Here is a 22,189-nt window from a genome sequence, read left to right as displayed (position 1 = left end):
ATAATTTTGTGACATTAACATTAGAAAGGAGTAAAAATGGAGCTGTAAAAGGACACAATTTTTGTATATTACTGAAGTTAGGCTGGTACAAATTCAAATTAGAATAATAAAACTTTAGGGGTGCCTGGGTGGCTCAGTCGTTAAGCATCTACCTTCGGCTCGGGTCATGATCCCAGGATCCTGGGATCAAGCCCCACACCGGGCTCTCTGCTTGGTGGGAAGCCTGCTTCTCCCTCTCCCACTCCCCCTGCTTGTGTTCCCTCTCTTGCTCTCTCTCTCTGTCAAATAAATAAATAAAATCTTAAAAAAAAAAAAGAATAAAACTTTAGAATGTTAAATGTAATACCCATGACAACCACACAAAAAATAACAATACAATATTCACAAAAGAGAATGGAAACAAGAAAAGAATTTCAAAATTTCACTACAAAAAAAAAACAAAACCTGAATTCAAAAGAAGACAGTAATGTAGGAAAGGAGGGACAAAAAAGCTGTAAGGCATATAGAAAACAAACAGCATCATGACAAAAAGACAGTCTCTATCAGTATTTACTTTAAATATAAATGGATTAAACTCTCCAATCAAAAGATAGAGACTGGCAGAAGATAAAAACACATGATCCAAATACAGTTGACCCTTGAACAATGCAGAGGTTAAGGTGGCTGACCCCATGTGCAGTTGAAAATCTGTATAACTTTTGACTCCACAGAAACTGAACTACTAATAGCCTATTGCTGACCAAAGCCTTACCAATAACATAAACAGTTGATTAACACATATTTTGTATCTTACATGTATCATATTCTTATAATAAAGTAAGCTAGAGAAAAAAATATTAATAAAATCATAAGAGAAGATACATTTACAGTACTGTTGTAAAAAATCCACAAATAAGTGGACCCACGTTGTTCAAGGGTCAACTGTATATGCTGTCTACAAGAGACTCACTTGAGATCCAAAGACACAAGCGTGTTAAAAGTGAAAGGATATAAAAAGATATTCCATGCAAATAAGTAACCAAAAGAGAGCAGGGGTACCTACACAAATATCAGAAAAAACACTTTATATCAAAAAAGGTTTTAAGAGACAAAGGACATTATTTACTATAAGGTTCAAAATAGTAGCGAGATATAATAATTATGAAGTTTACTCATGTAATGACAGACCATCAAAATATATGAGGCAAAAACTGACAAAACTGAAGGGAAAAACAGACACTACAAAAATAGTTGGAAACTTCAATACCCCATTCATAATAATGGACAGAAGACTAGACAGAATATAAGTAAGGAAACAGAGGACTTAACAGAATAAATCAACTAGATCTGATAGACATATACAGAACACTCTACCCAACAACAAAATACACATTCTTCTCAAGTGTGAAGGGGACATTTTGCAGGATAGACCATGTTAGGCCACAAATTGAAGTCTCAACAAATTTAAAAGGACAGGTATCATTCAAAGTATCTTCTCCAACCACAACCAGATGAAATTAGAAATGAATAATGAAAGGAAAATTAAAAAATTCATAAGATTGTGGCATTAATTAAACAACAGATTTTTAAACAATCAATGAATCAAAGAAGAATTCACAAGGGAAATTAGAAGATAATTAGGAGACAAATGAAAACAAAAACACCACTTACCAAAACTTAAGAGACACAGCCAAAGTGGGGCTAAGGGGTAATTTACAGCTATAAATGCTTACATTAAAAAACAAAAAAGATCTCAAGTCAATAATTTAACTTCAAAACATAAGGAACTAGAAAAAGAAGAACAAACTAAACCCAAAGCTAGTTGAGGGAAGGAAATAATAAAGATTACAGTAAAAATCAACAAAACGGAGAACAGAAAACAATAAAGTAAATCAATGAAATGAAAAGTTAGCTCTTAGAAAAAATAAATAAAAGTGACAAATCTTTAGCCGAATAGATTAAAAAAACAGAGAACGCAAATTAACAAAATCAGAAATGAAAGTGGGGATAGTACTGCCAATTATACAGAAACAAAAAAGATCATAAGAAAGCATAATGAATAATTGTATGCCCACAAATTGAATAATCTAAATGAAATGGACAAATTCCTAGAAATACAAAACCTACAAAGACTATATAATGAAGAAATAGATCATCTGAATGACCTAAAACTAGTAAGAAGTTAAATCAGTAATCAAAAAGCTCCCAACAACTCTGAAAAACAAACTGAGGGTTCTAGAGGGGAGGGGGTTGGGAGGATGGGTTAGCCTGGTGATGGGTATTAAAGAGGGCACATTCTACATGGAGCACTGGGTGTTATGCACAAACAATGAATCATAGAACACTACATCTAAAACTAATGATGTAATGTATGGGGATTAACATAATAAAAAAATTAAAAAAAAAAAAAAAAGCTCCCAACAAAGAAAAGCCCTGAACCTGATAGCTTCACTAGTGAATTCTATCAAACATTTAAAGAATACCAATGTTTAGGGGTGCCTGGGTCAGTTGAGCGTCTGAATCATGATTTCTGCTCAGGTCATGATCTCACGGGTCATGGGATCAAGCAACACATCAGGTTCTGTGCTCAGCACAGAGTCTGCTTGAGATTCACTTCTTCTGCCTCTCCCCCCACACTCTCTCCCTCTCTCAAATAAAATCTAAAAAAAAAAAAACAGAATACCAATCTTTCTCAAACTTCTCCAAAAAAGTTAAGAGAGAACACTTTTTTTTTTTTAAGATTTTATTTATTTATTTGACCGAGAGAGACACAGTGAGAGAGGGAACACAAGTAGAGGGAGCGAGAGAGGGAGAAGCAGGCTTCCTGCTGAGCAGGGAGCCCGATGCGGGGCTGGATTCCAGGACCCTAGGATCATGACCTGAGCCAAACACAGATGCTTAATGAATGAGCCACCCAGGCGCCCCAAGAGAACACTTCTTAACTAATTCTGAGACCAGTTTTAACCTGATACTAAAACCAGACAAAAACACTAATGGAAAACTACAGATCAATATCCCTTATGAACATTAAAGCCAGAATCAATATAATACTAATAATCCAAATTCAGCAGCATGGTAAAAGGATTATACACTATGACCAAGTGGGATTTATTCCTGGAATGCAAGGGTGGTTCAACATGTAAAACTCAATGTAATACGCCATATCAACAGAATGAAGAAAAAAAAAACGTATGATCATCTCAATTGATGCAGAAAAGCTGACAAAACTCAACACCCTTTCATGATAAAAACACTCAACAAACTAGGAATAAAATAAAACTACCTTAACATAATAAAAGCCATATATGGAAAACCTACAGCTAACATCATACTGAAAATGGTGAAAGACTGAAAACTTTTCCTCTAAGATCAGGAACAAAACAAGGATGCCCCCTTTCATTTCTATTCAACACAGTACTAGAAGTTCTGGCCAGAGCAATCAGTGTCCATTGATAGATAAATGGATAAGCAAAATGTGGTATATACAGACAACAGAATATTCATTCTTATAAAAGAAGTAAATTCTGCAATATGCCACAACATGGATGAACCTCAAGGACATTATGCTAAGTGAATTAAGCCAGTCACAAAAAGACAAATACTGTATGATTCCACTTACATGAGATACTTAGGGTAGTCAAAATCACTGGGACAGAAGAAAGTAGAATGATGGTAGCTAGGGGATGGGGGGAGGGCATAATGGGAGGTATTGTTTAATGGGTATAGAGTTTCAGTTCTGATATTATCCCACACGTCCCTTAGGCTCTGTTCTTTTTCCAAATCTTTTTTTCTCTCTGTTGCTCAGTTTGAATAATGTTATTGCTCTATATTTCAAGCTCTTATTTTTATACTCACACAAACACACACACACACACACACACACACACACACACACACCCCCGGTAGAATATTATTCAGCCACAAAAAAGAAAAACATAATATCTTACTCTTTCAATCTGCTTTTCCATTTCTTTATGCTGTTCAAGATGAATTTTCTTAGCCTTTTCAAAAGCTAAACAAATTTTCTCATGTTCTGTATTGATATTGGTTTCTAGACTTCTTATCTTTTCATTTTTTTCCTAGAAATACAAAAAGACTTTAAAAGAATATAATTGAGAACTAGTTTTACATAAAAGTACATAAGTAAAGCATTAAATTTGTCATACTCTATTCTTTGAAGAATCACAGTAGGTAATATGTAAAACTTCAAAAATAAACATTTATTGAAGAGACAAAATGGTTATTTTAAAAAACCACATCAAAATGAAAGATTTAACTATTTTAAAATACTGAAAAGTCTATCAAAGAAGTATACTATTTCCTTCAATTCTACTAGAATAAAAATCAGAAACGGCAGATAACAACTTGCCATATAAGCCTATAAACTTAAAAATACAGAAGCAAAAAAATGAATCATCAGGAAAGTTTAGTAGAATTTATACTTTCCTATTCGGTATACTGTACAACAATGATACTAAAACAAACACGCTGTCACAAATCAAGTGCCTTAAAGTCACAGTGAATTTGTAGCCAAACAGTAATTTTTACCATAAGCTCCTGCTCTAGTTCTGCATTTTTTGCAGCAATAGAGGAATAAGCAACTATTTTTTCTTCTAGCTGTTTCTCGAGAGTTAAAAGTTGAGAACACTTCTTTGTCATCTGAAAACATATTGAAAGAAATTAAAAATTATTTTTTAAAAAATTACTTTTAAAGATAAGTGACAATTTAGAAGAAAAATAGTGAAGGGAAGTCCAGGTATATGACAGATTGTTCCATCTATGTAATACATAAGTAGTTTAATTCTGACCCCTATGTCCAAATATGATTGCATCCTAACCCATTTCTTAAAAGTAGCTGTTAAAGACTGAAATTAGTATAATAAAATGTTAACAGTAGCTATTTCTGGTGGTGGAATTATCAATGGTTTATTTTCTTCTTTGTCCTTTGTGTATTTTCAACAAGACTGTAATAATTTTGTAATTTGAAAAGTTATTAATCTCAGTACTAGATAATTTTCTAAGTAAGCTGATGGCTATAATTTAGATTTAGACTGACTAAATCTCCTTTTCCATTACTTACATAATGTAAGTTTTTCCTTGGTGTAGGCTACAGATTTTAAAATGAGAAATCAGACCTTTTAAAAGTACTCCTACAGACAGCATCAGCCTCAGTTTTAAAGTGAGTATAACATATACACATGTGGTCCTGGTCTATAATTACCTAAAAAGGCATCCTTATTCTATCCTCAATAGAAATGAAGATCAAATACTCACAAAACACACATTATGCACTTTTCAAAATGTAATCCAAGCATATCTGCATCATAATCACATGCAGTTGTTCACAAATGCAGATTTCTGAGCATGACTCCATACCTACTGGATCAGAATCATTAGAACAGTACCCAGAAATCTACATGTTTAACAGGCTTCCCAGCCGGTTCTGCTGTTAGCTAACATTCAAAATCCTCTATTATCACTCCTTTTCTTCCAATTACATAATCCAAATTCTTGACTTGTAAATGTGTATTAGCCATATTAACTTATACTTGGAAGAAATAACAGACTGCAATACATTAGAAGGTCCACCATATTTGAGACCTGTTAGCCACTAGAGAGTAATTTCTCACTTTTAACATAGGTTAAAACCCAAAGGTTTCCAAATATAATTTTAAAAGAATTTATAACTGATGTATAAATCTGGACTTACACATACAACTTTTACACAACTATAGTGCCTTTTTTCTTGTCTCCAAAGTTAGTACATATAAACAGCTAATTCAAGCTTACTTCACTTTCTAGTTTGCTAGAGTTTGAAGCTTTCTCCAGCAGCTCCTCTTGTATCAGCTGAAACTGACTAGTTCTGTGGGCCATGTTAACCTTCAAATCAGAATTCTCAGCTTCTATTTGCACCAACTTAGCACGTAGTTCTTCTATTCCAGAAGCAAGTCTCTGCCTTTCTCTTTCATACTGCTTATTCACAGTATGTTGATTTTGGTCTTTTATTCTTTCTGCTAACAAACATAAAAGGAAAATTGTTCTGTATAAAACTTAAAGAATAAAAACCTATTCAATGTTGAAAGTTTTAATCATAAACAAAGTTTAATTTCTCATCTGAAGAATACTAAAGGGAATGGAGAAAGACATACGTTAAGGAAAATATAATGAAGGAACATGGTAAGGTACTTTCTATAATTAAGTACATAACAAAGTAGGAGTAAAATCTTCTGAATCTTTCACTTTTCTAGACTATTCCTTCACACCAGAAAGAGCCCTTCTCTCACTATAAAATTTTTTGGAAAGAAAACATTGTAAAAAAAAATCACTGTTTAAAAAAAAAGTTGTTCTGTTTCCTTAAACTGAAGTTGACCATAAAATTTCTCTGGATAACTTGGCATCATTAATATTTTGATGTAGGGGCACCTGGGTGGCTCTGCCTTCGGCTCAGGTCATGATCTCAGGGTCCTGGGATTGAGCCCTGCATCAGGCTCCCTGCTCAGCAGCGGAGTCTGCTTCTCCCTCTCCCTTCTTCCCCTCCCCCCACTTGTGTTTTCTCTCTCTCACATGAGAGAGTTTTGAAATCTTCAAATCTTCAAATCTTCTCTCTCTCAAATAAATAATCTTTTTAAAAAAAGAATATTTTCATATATTGTATACAGATGCAAGTTCAAAAGCTGAAGACGAATCCTTCCTAGTCTAAACTAGCTCATGAGAATTCAGTGATGCTTTTTGAACTACTAAGGGTTATCAAAGATAGTTGTTCAAACACATCCTTTCTCCACTACAAACATATAAACTTACTCCCACCTAAAAGTGACTGAGCTTTCAGGAGTGCCTTAAAGAGGCATAATGTATATGATTGCATAAGAACACACACAGGTATGGAAATATGTAGAGATGTACTATGCCTTCAAGGGTTACTTAAGTAGCCATTTCCTATCAGTTCTCCATATCCCTAATATTTCACTTTCTAGGCTATCTATCTATCATTAGCTCTATACTCTTTGATGTAAGAGAATTTATAACATATTTATCAACACCTCTAATAACTAGCGTTCATTCTGCTAATAATCTCATCACTCATCCCTATTCTCTCTAATCACTTAGCTATCTAATTCTGCTGTCATTTTCCTGCCACCAGCCAATCATATTTGAAGATAGACAATGATAAGTTAAAGATACACATGTTAACCACTAGGGCAACCATTAAGAAAATAAAGAGGTATAGTTAGCTAATCAATAGTGGAGACAAAATGGAATACTAAAATATAATTGATCCAAAAGAAAGCAGGAAAGATGAATAAAGGGCATTAGAATAAATAGCAAACAAATACCAAGATGACAGTTTCTTTCTCCCTCTCCCTTTGCCCCCCCCCACGCTCTCTCTTTCAAATAAATAAATCTTTAAAAAAAATAATAAATAAAAATGTACTTGACTGATGTAAAATTTACTTAAAATAAGATGCACCCATTTAAAATATAAAGTTTGATACGTTTTATCAAATGTTTTTTTCATATGTTTATACCTTTGTAACTATCACCACAATCAAGACATCTAACATTTTCATCAGTAGACAAATGGCCAACAGACACATGAGCAAATGTTCGACATCACTAATTATCAGGGAAATGCAAATCAAAACCTCAATAAGATATCACCTCACACCTGCCAGAACAGCTAAAATCAAAAACACAACACTGTTGGTGGGAATGCAAACTGGTGCAGCCACTTGGAAAACAATATGGAAGTTCCTTAAAAAATTAAAAACAGAATTATTATATGATCTAGTAATTCCACTACTGGGTATACATGCAAAGAAAATGAAAACACTAATTCGAAAAGATATATGCACCCCTATATTTATTGCATTATTACTTATAATAGCCAAGATATGGAAGCAACCCAAGTGTCCATCGATAAATGAATGGATAAAGGAGATGGGGTGCGGGTATGTGTGTATAAAATGGGATATTACTCAGCCATAAAAAAGAATGAGATCTTGCCATTTGCAGCATGAATGGACCTAGAAGATATAATGCTAAGTGAAATAATAAGTCAGACAGAGAAAGACAAATACTGTGTGATTTCACTCACATGTGGAATTTAAGAAACAAATGAACAAAGAAAAAAAGAAAAAAAATTCATATATGGAGAACAAATTGGTGGTTCCCAGAGGGAGGGGGAAAGTTAAATAGTTAAAAGGGATTAAGAGTACACTTATCATGATGAATGCTGAGTAATGTATAGAAATGTTGAATTACTATATCATACACCTGAAGCTAATATAACATGCTATTTTAATTATACTTCAATTAAAAAAACCCCAAAAACCAGAAAAACATTTCCCTCAGGATCAATTGTACTCCTTCTCAATTTTCTTTGGGTTTAATTATATCTTTAATTTTTCTTACAGTGAAAGCTTAGATTATTGATTTTAAACATTTCTTCTTTTCTAATCTAAGTATTTAAAGGTATAAACTTATCATTAGGCAATGCTGTAGCTCCCACTAATTTTTATGCTGTATTTTCATCTTATTTACTTCAAAATATCCTACAATATCTCCTGAGTTTATTTCCAAGTATTTAGAATTTTCCGGGTATCTTTTTGTTATTAGTAGTGGACATTAGGTTGTTTTTCTTAAACAACCTAATTCATGAATGAACCTGATTTCAGTTGTTTAAAATGTTTTGAGACTTAGTTTATAGGCCAGCATATGGAGTATTTTGATGAATATTTTAAATACATTTGAGAAAATTGTATATTCTGGTGATTATTGTGTAGAGTGAATGTCAATCATATTAAACTTCTTTATAGTACTTAAGTCTTCTTTCCCCTTAATGATTTTCTGTGTACTTGTTCTATCAGTTACTGAGAAAGAAGTTTTGAAATCTTCAAATATGTATGTGGGTTTGTTAATTTATCCTTCTAGTTCTGTCAGTCTCAACTCTGCTTTGTCTGAAATTAATATAGTTATTCCATCTATTTTTATTGATATATAATTGACATATAACACTGTATTAGTTTCAGGTGTATGACATAATGAATTGATATATGTATATATTTTGAAATGATTACCACAGTAAGTCTATTTAACATCCGTCATCACATATAGTTACAAATTTTGGGGAGGGATGAGAGCTTTTTTTTTGAAAGATTTTATTTATTTGAGGGGCACCTGGGTGGCTCAATCGTTAAGTGTCTGCCTTTGGCTAAGGTCATGATCCCAGGGTCCTGGGATCAAGCCCTGCATGGGGCTCCCTGCTCAGCGGGAAGCCTGCTCCTGCCTCTCCCACTCCCCCTGCTGTGTTCCCTCTCTCGCTTTGTCTGTCTCTGTCAAATAAATAATTAAAATCTTTAAAGAAAAAGAAGATTTGAGAGAGACTGAGAGAACGAGCAGGGGGAGGGGCAGATGATTATATATATATATATAAATGAGTGCAGACATCTTTTCAAGATAGTGATTTCAGGGGGGTGGGGGGATGGGGTAGCCGGATGATGGGTATTAAGGAGGGCACATGTTGTGATGAGCACTGGGTGTTATACGCAAACAATAAATCATGGAACACTACATCAAAAACTAATGATGTATTATATGGTGGCTAACTGAACATAATAAAAAGACAGTGATTTCAGATGTCAGGTAAATACTCAGAAGTGGAATTACTGCAACATATGGTAGTTCTACTTTTAATTTTCTGAGGAACTTCCATACTGTTTTCCAAAGCGGCTGTATCAATTTACATGCTCACCAACAGGGCACAGGGTTCTCTTTTCTCCACATCCTCACCAATGCTTATTTCTTGTTTTTTTGATGATAGCCACTCTGACAGATGTGGGGTGATAGTTCATTGTGGATTTTGGTTTTTTTTTTTGTTTGTTTTTAAGATTTTATTTGTTTATTCATGAGAGACAGAGAGAGAGAGAGGCAGAGGCAGAGGGAGAAGCAGGCTCCCCGCAGAGCAGGGAGCCCGATGCGGGACTCGATCCCAGGACCCTGGGACCATGATCTGAGCCGAAGGCAGACGCCCAACCAACTGAGCCACCCAGGCATCCCTCATTGTGGTTTTGATTTGCATTTCCCTGATGATTAGTGCTGTTGAGCATCTTTTCATGTGTTTGTTTACCATCTGGATGTCTTCTTTAGAAAAATGTCTATTTAGATCCTCTGCCCATTTTTAAAAAATATTTATTTGAGAGAGAGAGCTGGGGGAAGAGCTGAGGGGGAGGGACAAGTGGACTTCACACTGAGTGCCAAGCCCAACCTGGGGCTCGATCCCACGACCCTGAGATCATGACCTGAGCTGAAATCAAGAGTTAGATGCTCAACCGACTGAGCCAGGTGCCCCGCCTCTGCCCATTTTTTAACTGAATTGTTTTTTTGTATTGAGTTGTATGAGTTTTTATGTATTTTGGATATTAATCCCTTATCAGATAAGATTTACAAATGCTTTCTCCCACTTTATAGGTTGTCTTTTCTTTTGCTGGACAGAAGCTTTTTAGTTTGATATAGTCCCACTTGTTTATTTTTACTTTCTTGCTTTTGATTTTGGTGTCAAATCCAAAAGAAAATCATCACCAAGACTGATATCTAGGAGCTTTTTTCTTATATTTTCTTCTAGAAGTTTTACGGTTTCAGGTTTTATATTAAAGTCTGTAATCCATTTTGAGTTGATTTTTGTCTGTAAGATAGCAGTCTACCTTCATTCTTTTGCATACAGCTATTCAGTTTTCCTGACACTGTTTATTGAAAAGACTATCCTTATCCTATTGTTTGTTCTTGTCTCCTTTGTTCTAAATTAATTGACCCCATATGCACAGGTTTATTTTTGTGCTCTCTACGCTGTTCCATTGATCTATATGTCTGTTTTTAATGCCAACACCATACTGTTTTGATTATTATAGCTTTGTAATATAGTTTGAAATTATGAAGTGTGATGCCTCCAGTTTTGTTTTACTTTCTCAAGATTACTTTGGCTATTTGTGGTCCCATACAAATTTTAGGATTGTTCTACTGTTCTATAAAAAATCCACTGGAGGGCACCTGAGTGGCTCAGTCAGTTAAGCATCTACCTTCAGCCCAGGTTATGATCCCAGGGTCCTGGGATCAAGTCCTGCACTGGGCTCCCTGCTCAGTGGGGAGTCTGCTTCTCCCTCTCCCTCTGCTCCTTCCCCCTGCTTGTGCACTCTCTCTCTCTCTCTCATGTTCTCTCTCTCAAATAAATAAAATCTCAAAAAAAAAAAAAAGAAATATATTTTTGTTTTAAAAAGAAAGCCATTGGAAAGGAGCTAGAAAAAGAACAACAAATGAAGCCTAAAGCCAGAAGAAGGGAAATAATAAAGATTAGAACAGAAATAAACGATATAGAAACAAACAAAAAAAGAAACCCAGAACGATCAATGAAACCAGGAGCTGGTTCTTTGAAAGAATAAAACTGATAAACCCTGAGTCAGACTTATTAAAATGAAAAGAGAAGGGCATTTGGGTGGCTCAGTCAGTTAAGCGTCTGTCTTCAGCTCAGGTCATGATCTTGGGGTCCTGGGATTGAGCCCCACGTCAGGCTCCCTGCTCAGTGGGGACTCTGCTTCTTCCTTTCCCTCTGCCCCTACCCCTGCTCATGCTCTCACACACTCTCTCTCTCTCAAATGAATAAATAAAAAATCATAAAAAAAAAAGAGAGAAAGGACTCAAATAGATAAAATCATGAATGAGGAGAGATCACAAGCAACACCAATGAAATACAAATAATTATAAAATATTATGAAAAATTATATGCCACCCAGTCAATCTGGAAGAAATGGATGCATTCCTAGAAACATATAAACTACCAAAACTGAAACAGGAAGAAACAGAAAACTTGAACAGACCGATAACCAACAAAGAAATTGAATCGGTAATCAAAAATCTCCCAACCAGGGCGCCTGGGTGGCTCAGTCATTAAGCGTCTGCCTTCAGCTCAGGTCATGATCCCAGGGTCCTGGGATCGAGCCCCACATCGGGCTCCCTGCTCTGCGGGAAACCTGCTTCTCCCTCTCCCACTCCCCCTGCTTATGTTCCCTCTCTCGCTGTGTCTCTATCAAATAAAGAAAATCTTAAAAAAAAAAAAAAAAAAATCTCCCAACCAACAGAAATCCAGGGCCGGATGGCTTCCCAAACATTTAAAGAAGAGTTAATACCCATTCTTCTCAAACTGTTCCAAAAAATAGAAATGGAAAGAAAACTTCCAAATAGCCCATTGTAGGGCTCAATCTCATGACCCTGAGATTGGACTTGAGCCAAAACCAAGAGTTGGACATTTTAACTGACTGTGCCACCCAGGTGCCCTAAAATGCAAAGTTCAACAATTTTGAAATTTTTGCTGTCTTACCAACCCAAACTAGTACTAACAGATTAACTAAACTTTTGATAATCCATTTCTCTAAAAAACTATCATAAAAGACTTAGAATTAAGGGGCACCTCGGTGGCTCAGTTGGTTAAGCATCTACCTCAGGTCATGACCCCAGGGTCCTGGGATCGAGCCCCGCACTGGGCTCCCTACTCAGCGGGGAGCCTGCTTCTTCTGCCCCTTCCCCACTCATACTTGTGCTCCCTCTCTCTCTCTGAAATAAATAAATAAAATCTTAAAAAAAAAGACTTAGAATTAAAAATTTCAATTTTATACACTCACCTAATTGATTACCTCCTAGTTTTACTGGTTCTGTCTCTAAACTATTTAATTTGCCACTTTCTTGTTTGTCATTACAAGCAAGAAGACTCTTAGATAACTGATTTGCAGCCAGGTTTGCCTGAAGCTTTTGAATTTCTGCCTCCTTTATTGCAAGCTTAATCCTGGAACAAAATAAAATACATCAAAAATTATTAGAAAGATCCTATATAAATATATCTCATACCATTTTTACCTTTCAAGTTAGCAAAAAATTTAATGTAGATTGATTCAGCTACTTTAAAAACTTGATAGTACCTAGTAAAACTAAAAATGTACACACACCATGACCCAGAAATTTCACTTTTAGGAATATACACTGGAGAAACTGGCATATTGTAAAAGGAAACATGTAAAGGTATGTACTTTGCAGCACTGTTTGTAATAGAAGAAAACTAGAAACAAGGTAGCTATCAATAAATAGTGATACAGTTATAGGATAGACTCCTATATAGCTATTAAAACTAACCATACTAATCCACCCATTGATTAGTCACTCTAACTACCTACCTCAACATGTATGAATTTAAAAAATAATGCTGAGTGAAAAAGCAAAATTACAAACAATATAAACACACAGTATATTTTCCATGTGTGGATGTAAACATATACAAAATGGATTGAAGAATATACATCCAATTCAGGATGGTGGATACTTAGGAGAATGAAACTAGTGGAAAGAACATCCCATAATGTTTTTAGTTTTTACTTAAAAACATTTGAAAAAAATATCACAGAATGTTAAGAATAATCAATTCTTAGTTATGGAAACACAGATATTTGTTATAGTACTTGCAGAACTTTTCTGTACATTTTTCATCTTCTCAAAGATTTTAATTACCAATTAAAAAAAAACAACATTGTATTTGCTACAACTTCAGCATCTGAAAACCATACCTCAATTCTGAAATCACCATTTTATTTGCCTCACAGCAGCCAATGTAATTGTCTTCCTTGTTTGACAAACTACTCATCTGGTGTTTAGAAAGAGATGATTTAAAACCAAACATTTCTCTTTTTAACTGCAAATTTAAAAACAAACATATATAAACTTACAACATCTATGATGCAATTGTTTCATTATTCAGAACTCCAATTTTTAAAAATTGTGTGAATAAATAGAAATAACCTAGTGTCCATCAATAGGATAAATGTATAAATACATTATGAAACATTAAGGTAACAGGAAAACCACAAGAGTTAAAATAAACCTGAATTATATAAATCATTTGGAGACATCATATAACACTACATTAAGTGAAAAACAACAGAGGCACATGTAGTATTTTCCAAAATATATTAGTTATATATGTTTTTCTAGAGCATGCATATGTGGCAACATTTAAAATACAGACAAGAAGGATACACATGAGTTTCGGAATAGTGCCTACCTCTGTGGAGAGATGGAAAGGATTGGGATCTAACACAGTATATAAAGAGGCTTATTTATCTGTAAAACTTTATTCTAAAAAAATATGAAGTGGATATCACAATATGTTACTCAGATATAGCAAATGGTGTGCTGCATTGGTCTGTTTTTCTATATGTTTGAACAATAGAGAATTTTTTAAATTAGTTATGAAAAGGGGCAAGATAAGCACTTAATGACTACTATCTTCAAACTATAACCAAATCAAGCTTTCTAGAAATGAAAAAAATTCCCATTTCCAAACCACGTTATTCTTAGCATTGCACGAAACACAGGATCAAACATATTACCACACCAACTTCAGAATCACATACAAAGTAATTCTTGATATTGAGTCAAATGAGAATATCAGTTTAAAATGAATGCTATCGGGGCGCCTGGGTGGCTTAGTCGGTTAAGCATCTGCCTTTGGCTCAGGTCATGATCCCAGGATTCTGGGATGGAGCCCTGCATGGGCTCCCTGCTCAGCAGGGAGCCTGCTTGTTCCTCTCCCTCTGTTCCTCCCCCCACTTACTCTCTTTCAAATAAATAAAATCTTTAAAAAATTTTTTTAAAAATGAATGCTATCTGCATCTAATTACTATCAAATTTCAAAAGTAAACAGAACATTTAAAACCTAAGCAAATAATCAGGATCCTAGGAAAGTAGATATAGCAGAGGGCTGGGAATCAAGAATCATACATTCTAGTTTTAATTCTGCTGCTAGCTAATTATAAAAGTTACTTATTTCCTTGGCACTACATTTCTTTGTCAATAAAATGATGGTGTTGAATCAGATGATTTCTAAGTTCCCTTTCAGCTTAATTCCATGACAGTTTAAAATTGGTTAAGAGTCTACCACCCATTCAAATATATTTGAAACCAGCCATGACGTATTTATATACACTCTTCTCCTGATCTCACCTTTATTTTACACCTGTCAATTATGGACTTCTGATACAGTTATACTTACTTTCTTCCTAATCTCACTTATATATGGTCATATGTATAACTGAAAGAGAAATGGTGGCCAGCTGCTATCATAAAAACATTTTAATGTTCTGTGCATTCTAATAAGTACATGAAAATTTGCACATTATTATTCATTAGAAAAATGCAAATTAAAACCACAATGTGATACCACTTTATACCCACTAAGATGGCTAAAACCTGAAAGACAGATAATAAAAAATGTTAGCTAGGATGCAGAAAAACAGGAACCCTCGTACATTCCTCATGAAAACAAAAAATGGTATAGCCACTTTGGAAAACAGTTTAACATAACTTTACCATATGACCTAGAAATTCTACTCCTAGGTATCTATCTACTCAAGAGAAATGAAAGTATGTCCACACAAAGAGTTGTATGCAAATTTTCACAGCAGCATTGTTCTTAATAGTCCAGAAGTGGAAGCAGTCCAAATGTCCATCTAATGGTGAATAGATAAATAAAATGTGGTATATCCATACAATGGACTAATATTCAACAATAAAAAGAAATGAAGTACTGATATATGTCAGAATGAATGATCCCCCCAAATTTTTAGAATGCAAGAGACCATACATTGTATAATTTTATTTATATGAAATGCTCATAAAAGACAAATCTCTAGAGACAGAAATCAGATTAGTGGTTTCCTAGGGGTGGGTGTGGGTACAGGGACTAATTATAAATAGGCACAAGGGATCTTTTGGGGATGATAAAAATGTTTGAAAACTAGATTGTGGTATTGTTCCAAAACTTGTAAGTTTACTAAAAATAACTGAACAGTACAATTAAAATGAATGAATTCTATGGTATGTCAATGTTACTTGAAGAAAGCTATTTGTAGAAACAAGAGAGGCCGTGCGTGCAGAGCGAGCACCTGTAGCCTCCCCATCCCTCCGGCAACGCTCGACCCCGGGATCCCCCCTGGCTTGCCTGCCCGCCATGGCCAACAAGGAAGCAGCCTTTGATGATGCAGTAGAACGTGTGAGCAACGAAGAGTACAAAATATGGAAAAGAACACCCCTTTTCTTTATGATTTGGTGACCCATGCTCTGGAGTGGCCTAGCCTAACTGCACAGTGGCTTCCAGATGTAACCAGACCAGAAGGGAAAGACTTCAGCATTCTTCGACTTGTCCTGGGAACACACACGTCAGATGAACAAAACCATCTTGTGATAGCCAGTGTGCAGCTCCCTAACGATGATGCTCAGTTTGATGCTTCACAATACAACAGTGAGAAAGGAGAATTTGGAGGTTTTGGCTCAGTTAGTGGAAAAATTGAAATGGAAATCAAGATCAACCATGGAAGAAGTAAACCGGGCACGTTATATGCCCCAGAACCCTTGCATTATTGCAACAAAGACTCCATCCAGTGATGTTCTTATTTTTGACTATACAAAACATCCTTCCAAACCAGACCCTTCTGGAGAGTGCAACCCAGACTTGCATCTGTGTGGACATCAGAAGGAAGGTTATGTACTTTCTTGGAACCCAAATCTCAGTGGGCACTTACTTAGTGCTTCAGACGACCATACCATCTGCCTCTGGGACATCAGTGCTGTTCCAAAAGAAGGAAAAGTGGTGGATGCGAAGACCATCTTTACAGGACATAGAGCGGTAGTAGAAGATGTTTCCTGGCATCTGCTCCATGAGTCTCTGTTTGGGTCAGTTGCTGATGATCAGAAACTTATGATCTGGGATACTCGTTCAAACAATACTTCCAAACCAAGCCACTCAGTTGATGCTCACACTGCTGAAGTGAACTGCCTATCTTTCAATCCTTATAGTGAGTTCATTCTGGCCACAGGATAGCCGACAAGATTGTTGCCTTGTGGGATCTGAGAAATCTGAAACTTAAGTTGCATTCCTTTGAATCACATAAGGATGAAATATTCCAGGTTCAGTGGTCGCCTCACAATGAGACTATTTTGGCTTCCAGTGGTACTGACTGCAGACTGAATGTCTGGGATTTAAGTAAAATTGGAGAGGAACAATCCCCAGAAGATGCAGAAGATGGGCCACCAGAATTGTTGTTTATTCATGGTGGTCACACTGCCAAGATATCTGATTTCTCTTGGAATCCCAATGAACCTTGGGTGATTTGTTCTCTATCAGAAGACAATATCACGCAAGTGTGGCAAATGGCGGAGAACATTTATAATGATGAAGATCCTGAAGGAAGCGTGGATCCAGAAGGACAAGGGTCCTAGATATACCTGCACTTCTTGTGATTTTAGACTCCCCCTTTTATTCCTCTCAACCCTGAGATTGATTTAACACTGGTTTTGAGACACAGACTTTGTTTGGCTATCCCTCTATGATAGGTACCATCAACAATGTTATTACCCTAAACAGAGGGTGTTTTCTAAATATTAACTGGGGGACTTGATTCAGTAAAGCCACAGACTTATATTTAAATTTTCTTTAGGAATTTTCTAGTAACAAAGGTCTAAGTAGCCACAGAAAGGAGAATATTATGTGTGGTTATTTTTCTTCTTAAGCTATATCCCCAAGTTTTTCAGACTCCTTTAAGTAAAGGCTAAAGGAAGGAAGGAGTAGAGCCAAGTGAGGTAGATGTCTGAGCCATGAGGTATAAATACCACAAGATGTCGTTTTTATTCAGGAAATGGGGGAGATTCAAGTCATATAAATTCCTGTTCTAAAATTTTCACACCTGACTTTCCAGGATGCACATTTTCCTATGTAGACCAGTCTCCTCTCAGTTTCTTCAGTTAAGTCAAAACTATGTGTTCCTCTTTCCCCCATATATTTTTGCTTGTTAGTGTATTTCTTGAGCTGTTTTCATATTTCTTTCCTTTCTGTGAAATGGTTTTTTAAAACTTGGGACCACCAAGTTGTAAAGATATATGTTTTTACCTGACAGTTATACCACAGGTAGACTGTCCAGTTGAGTTGAGAAGAGTGAATTGATAGCTTGTATTTGTTTTTAAAATTAAATTAATCCTGGATAAGAGTTGCTTTTTTTTTTTAGGAGTTAGTCTTTGACCACTAGTTTGGTACCATCTCTATTTTGGGTGACCTGTTTCACCAGCAGGCCTGTTACTTTCGATGACTAACTGTGTAAGTGCTTACAATGGAATAAATTGCTTTTCTACATTAAAAAAAAAAAAAAAGCTATTTGTAAAAAATCTTGTGTTGTTCTTACATATGGCACCTCAGAGACTAGGAAAGGGTGGAAGAGTAGACAGGTTAAGTGCAGAAAAACAAAAGGGATTAGACAGAAAAGAAATTCAAGATTGAAAGTACAGATATGTAAAAATAAATACCCACATACATACATACTAATAAAGCAAACACAAGATGATGACCTTTTAAAAAGCACTTCAGTAAAATTTTCTTTTTCACCCATACTTACTGGCAACTGGGACATAACTTTTTCCAAACTTCTCAGTTCTACCCTTGAACTTTCTATTTCTTGTTGACACAAATCCAGTCGCTCATTCTGTGCTACAACACGGACCTTTAACTCTCGGTTTTCATTCATTAGAGAAAATTTTTCTCTAAGTACTTCTTCTTTGTCCTCTAATTCACTCTCTAGCTTCAGAATACTTTGCCTAGACTCAGTTAGTTGTGCCATAACTTCTGAATTTTTCACTGCCATGATCCTTAATTTTTCTTTTCCATTGTTATTTTCTTCTTTTAACTGCCTATAAAGAAAAAAGCATAAAAATGAAAATAAAATATACATTCATTTTCAGTAGTTATATTTAGTTAAACGCACTTTTAAAGTATTTTAAAGCCTTAATTCTAGAACTGTAACACCTGCTCACATTTACTGAATGCCTACTTTCTGCACACCAGAAACTCACAACTTTATGTGGGCAGCACTATTATCATTCTCTGTTTATAGATAAGGAAACCAAGGTATAGAAGGGTTATGAAACTTTGCCAGTGTCTCACAGTAAGTAGGAGGGCAGGATAACTCCATTATCTTCAAAGCCTTCTGCTCCCTTTTGAAAAGTGTAAGACAGGAGATCTAACTCCAAAATCCTAATTCAACATATTGCAACATGAAGAAAGTTTTAGACTATATAAAGAAAAATCATGAACTATTAGCCACAACTCTAAAAAATAGTAATCAACCATTAACTGATTACTAGGCAGTATTATTTTCAAATATATACATATATAGCTATAAAAACATGTCAAACATTAGAACAATCTATAGAACTGTTGGTGAATGGATAAATGGATAAAAAAATGTGGTACATCCATACAGCAGAATAATATTCAACAATAAAAAATGAAATACTGATATACATCACAATGCATTCACAGTGTCCTTTTTCACATTTTTAATGTCTCTGAAATGAGAAGGCTGGACTAGGTGATTCACATGATTTGAAGAACACATATTTTACTAACCAGCTAATGTCACACTACAAGAACATTATGTGTGTGTTCATTTTCTCTAAATATATGCAAAGTAAATATGCTGATCATATTACTCTGTATTTACAAGTATATTAATATCAACATGTTCTATTGGTTAAAAACCCTAATGTTATACCTAGAAAACAATTTCAGTCATGAAACCTATCTTTCTATGTAATTTAAGGCCATAACTAAATACACAAAATATTCTATCTTAAAATGTTGCAGTTCTTTCTCCATTTCCACACAAAAATCCTTTTTCCACAACATGATACTGTACCTTAATTTCTCTTTCAGAATTTCAAGGTCACTTTTATATAGACCACACTTTTCCTGTAGCCTTTTATTTTCTTTTTCACAGCTAATTAGATTTTTCTCTAATATTTCTTCTTCAACTTGAACCTAAAACAATAATTTGTTTTAAGTGGACATACTACTGTGGTCATAAATTTAGGTGTTTCAAACTAAAAAGTAGTGATTTCAGAAATAAACAGGAGAGTAGAGTAAGTATTCCACATGTGTAAGTTCCTGATCTTGTAGTGAAAGGAGCAAAGTAAACTTCCTGGGCAGTGACATAGGATAGGGAGGGAGACTCTACCACCTGTCCAGAAATGGTTAAGAGCCTATGACGAGGGGCCACGGCACTACCATCTGAGAGCTAGTGTTCTGGCCTCACAGGGGCAAGGCAAGCGACTCAGGTAGTGATGCTGCATCAAGTTACTAAAGGCTAACTATACTGCAAACGTTCTAGAGAAATAATTTTTGAAATTTTAGCCACTGAATACTCCCACTGAAATCACAGTTCAAATCTAAAACAGATAAAAGTCAAGTGCCCAGGGGGCACCTGGGTGGCTCAGTCGGTTAAGCGTCTGCCTTCGGCTCAGGTGGTGATCCCAGAGTCCCGGCATCGAGTCCCGGCATCGAGTCCCGCATCAGGCTTCCTGCTCAGTGGGGAGCCTGCTTCTCCCTCTGCCCCTCCCTGCTGCTCATTCTCTCTCTCTCTCTCTCTCAGAGAAATAAATAAAATCTTTTAAAAAAAAAGATAAGCACCCAGGTTGGAGTGGTGGGAGAAGAGGGCTCAGTAGATCTGCCCCACTTTCTCTGTTACATCTACCTAATTATAGGGCTCTGCTGAGCATGGTTTGAAACTGATAATCCTAAGGAGAAGTGTAAAAAAATCATCTTACATTTTCCTCTCTTTCCTGTATAAAGTCCTCCCTCTCCCTAAGGATATTCCCCCCACTGAGTATTCTACCTCCCCCTACAGATTACCTTATTAAAAATCCCTTCTATGTGATTTCATTCCCACAGGGACCTTCTCCAAGGCTTTCAAAACTCTGATCTGATTAATTTACACTGAAGACCAGTACCTCATAGGATTCTGATTTTTAAGATTTTTCATTGAAAAATAGTTGACACACAATGTTACATTAGTTTCAGGTGTACAACACAGTGATTCAGCAACTCTATGCATTATGCTATGCTCACCACAAGTGCAGCTCCCATCTGACACCATGCAACACTATTACAATACCATTGACTCTATTCCCTATGCTGTGCCTTTCATCCCTGTGACTTATTCGTTCCCTAACTGGAAGCCTGTACCTCCTACGGGTACAGCCATTTTGCCCTCCCCCTGCTCCTTCCCTCTCTGTGAACCATCAGTTTGTTTTATTTATTGGTCTGATTTTGCTTTTTGTTCGTTTTTTAGATTCCACATATTAGTGAAATCATATGGTATTTGTCTTTCTTATTAAATTTTTATTTAAAAAAAATTTTTTTAAAGATTCTTCTTATTCATTTGAGAGAGAGGGAGTAAGAGAGAGCACAAGAGCGGGGCGAGGGACACAGGGAGAAGCAGACTCCCTGCAGAGTGGGGAGCCCGATGTGGGGCTTGATCCCAGGACCCTGAGATCATGACCTGAGCTGAAGGCAAACACTTAACCAAGTGAGCCACCCAGGCGCCCCTCTTATTAAATTTTTTTTTTAAATTTCATTTATTTGACACAGAGAGAGGCTGTGCGAGCACAAGTAGGCAGAGCGGCAGCCAGAGGGAGAGGGAGAAGCAGGCTCCCCGCTGGGCAAGGAGCCGTAAGTGGGACTCGATCCCAAGACCCTGGGATCATGATCCGAGCCAAAGGCAGACGCTTAACGACTGAGCCACCCAAGCAACCCTCTTACTAAATTTTTAATATTTCTTCTACCCTTCTACCTTTCTTTGAACAGAATCATTAACTCCCTCTGTTTCAATTATCTCAAGATGAAAGTCTCTCACATTAGTATCTATTGACCAGACCTCTCTTCTGAGCTCAACATCTGAATATTCAGCATGTGGCCTCCTCCAAACAGGTTTTATTATCCATGTGGTATTACTTGAAAATATTAAATGAATGTAATAAAGCCACTATACTACTATGCAGAATCTGTTCAAGGAATCTTCCTTCTGAGAAGCAGAAGACAGACCCTCCCAGGGTGGTAGGTCCAGGGAGACCAACTGAAGGCTATACAATCTACTCTGCCTTCATTTTCATCGAGGTGATGGGAACAAATTTCAGCTCCAACCTCTGCTCACTCACCTCATCTTTCTCTGCATTTTTTTTCCTTTATCTATATATTGTTCTTCCCCTTGTCTCCATTCTTTTCCCACTTTGGATAAAAAAAAGTTTTTTGCTCATTATAAGAAGATTATGAACACCAGCCTTAACCAGTATTTAT

The 22,189-nt window shown here is 35.9% G+C and overlaps 2 protein-coding genes across 2 annotated transcripts in view; one reads left to right on the top strand and one right to left on the bottom strand.

Moving 5' to 3' along the window:
• The window catches only part of CCDC18 (coiled-coil domain containing 18), a 104,332-nt gene that overhangs the window by 59,690 nt on the left and 22,453 nt on the right, over positions 1 to 22,189 (bottom strand). The window contains 7 exon segments of the mRNA XM_081818823.1: positions 3,927 to 4,058; positions 4,528 to 4,638; positions 5,770 to 5,990; positions 12,648 to 12,808; positions 13,581 to 13,705; positions 18,456 to 18,747; positions 19,755 to 19,876. Of these exon segments, the coding sequence (XP_081674949.1) occupies positions 3,927 to 4,058; positions 4,528 to 4,638; positions 5,770 to 5,990; positions 12,648 to 12,808; positions 13,581 to 13,705; positions 18,456 to 18,747; positions 19,755 to 19,876 (1,164 nt within the window).
• Positions 16,022 to 18,233, top strand: LOC102744580 (histone-binding protein RBBP4-like). The gene is given in 4 exon segments (XM_031021410.2): positions 16,022 to 16,088; positions 16,091 to 16,382; positions 16,384 to 16,886; positions 16,889 to 18,233. Coding segments are annotated over 4 exon segments (1,263 nt in total). The 3' UTR covers positions 17,290 to 18,233.

This window comes from Leptonychotes weddellii, chromosome 4 (assembly GCF_054177405.1).
Source record: "Leptonychotes weddellii isolate Sample4059 chromosome 4, ASM5417740v2, whole genome shotgun sequence".
NCBI classification, from domain to species: domain Eukaryota; kingdom Metazoa; phylum Chordata; class Mammalia; order Carnivora; family Phocidae; genus Leptonychotes; species Leptonychotes weddellii.
This window is presented reverse-complemented; position numbering and strand designations above follow the sequence as displayed.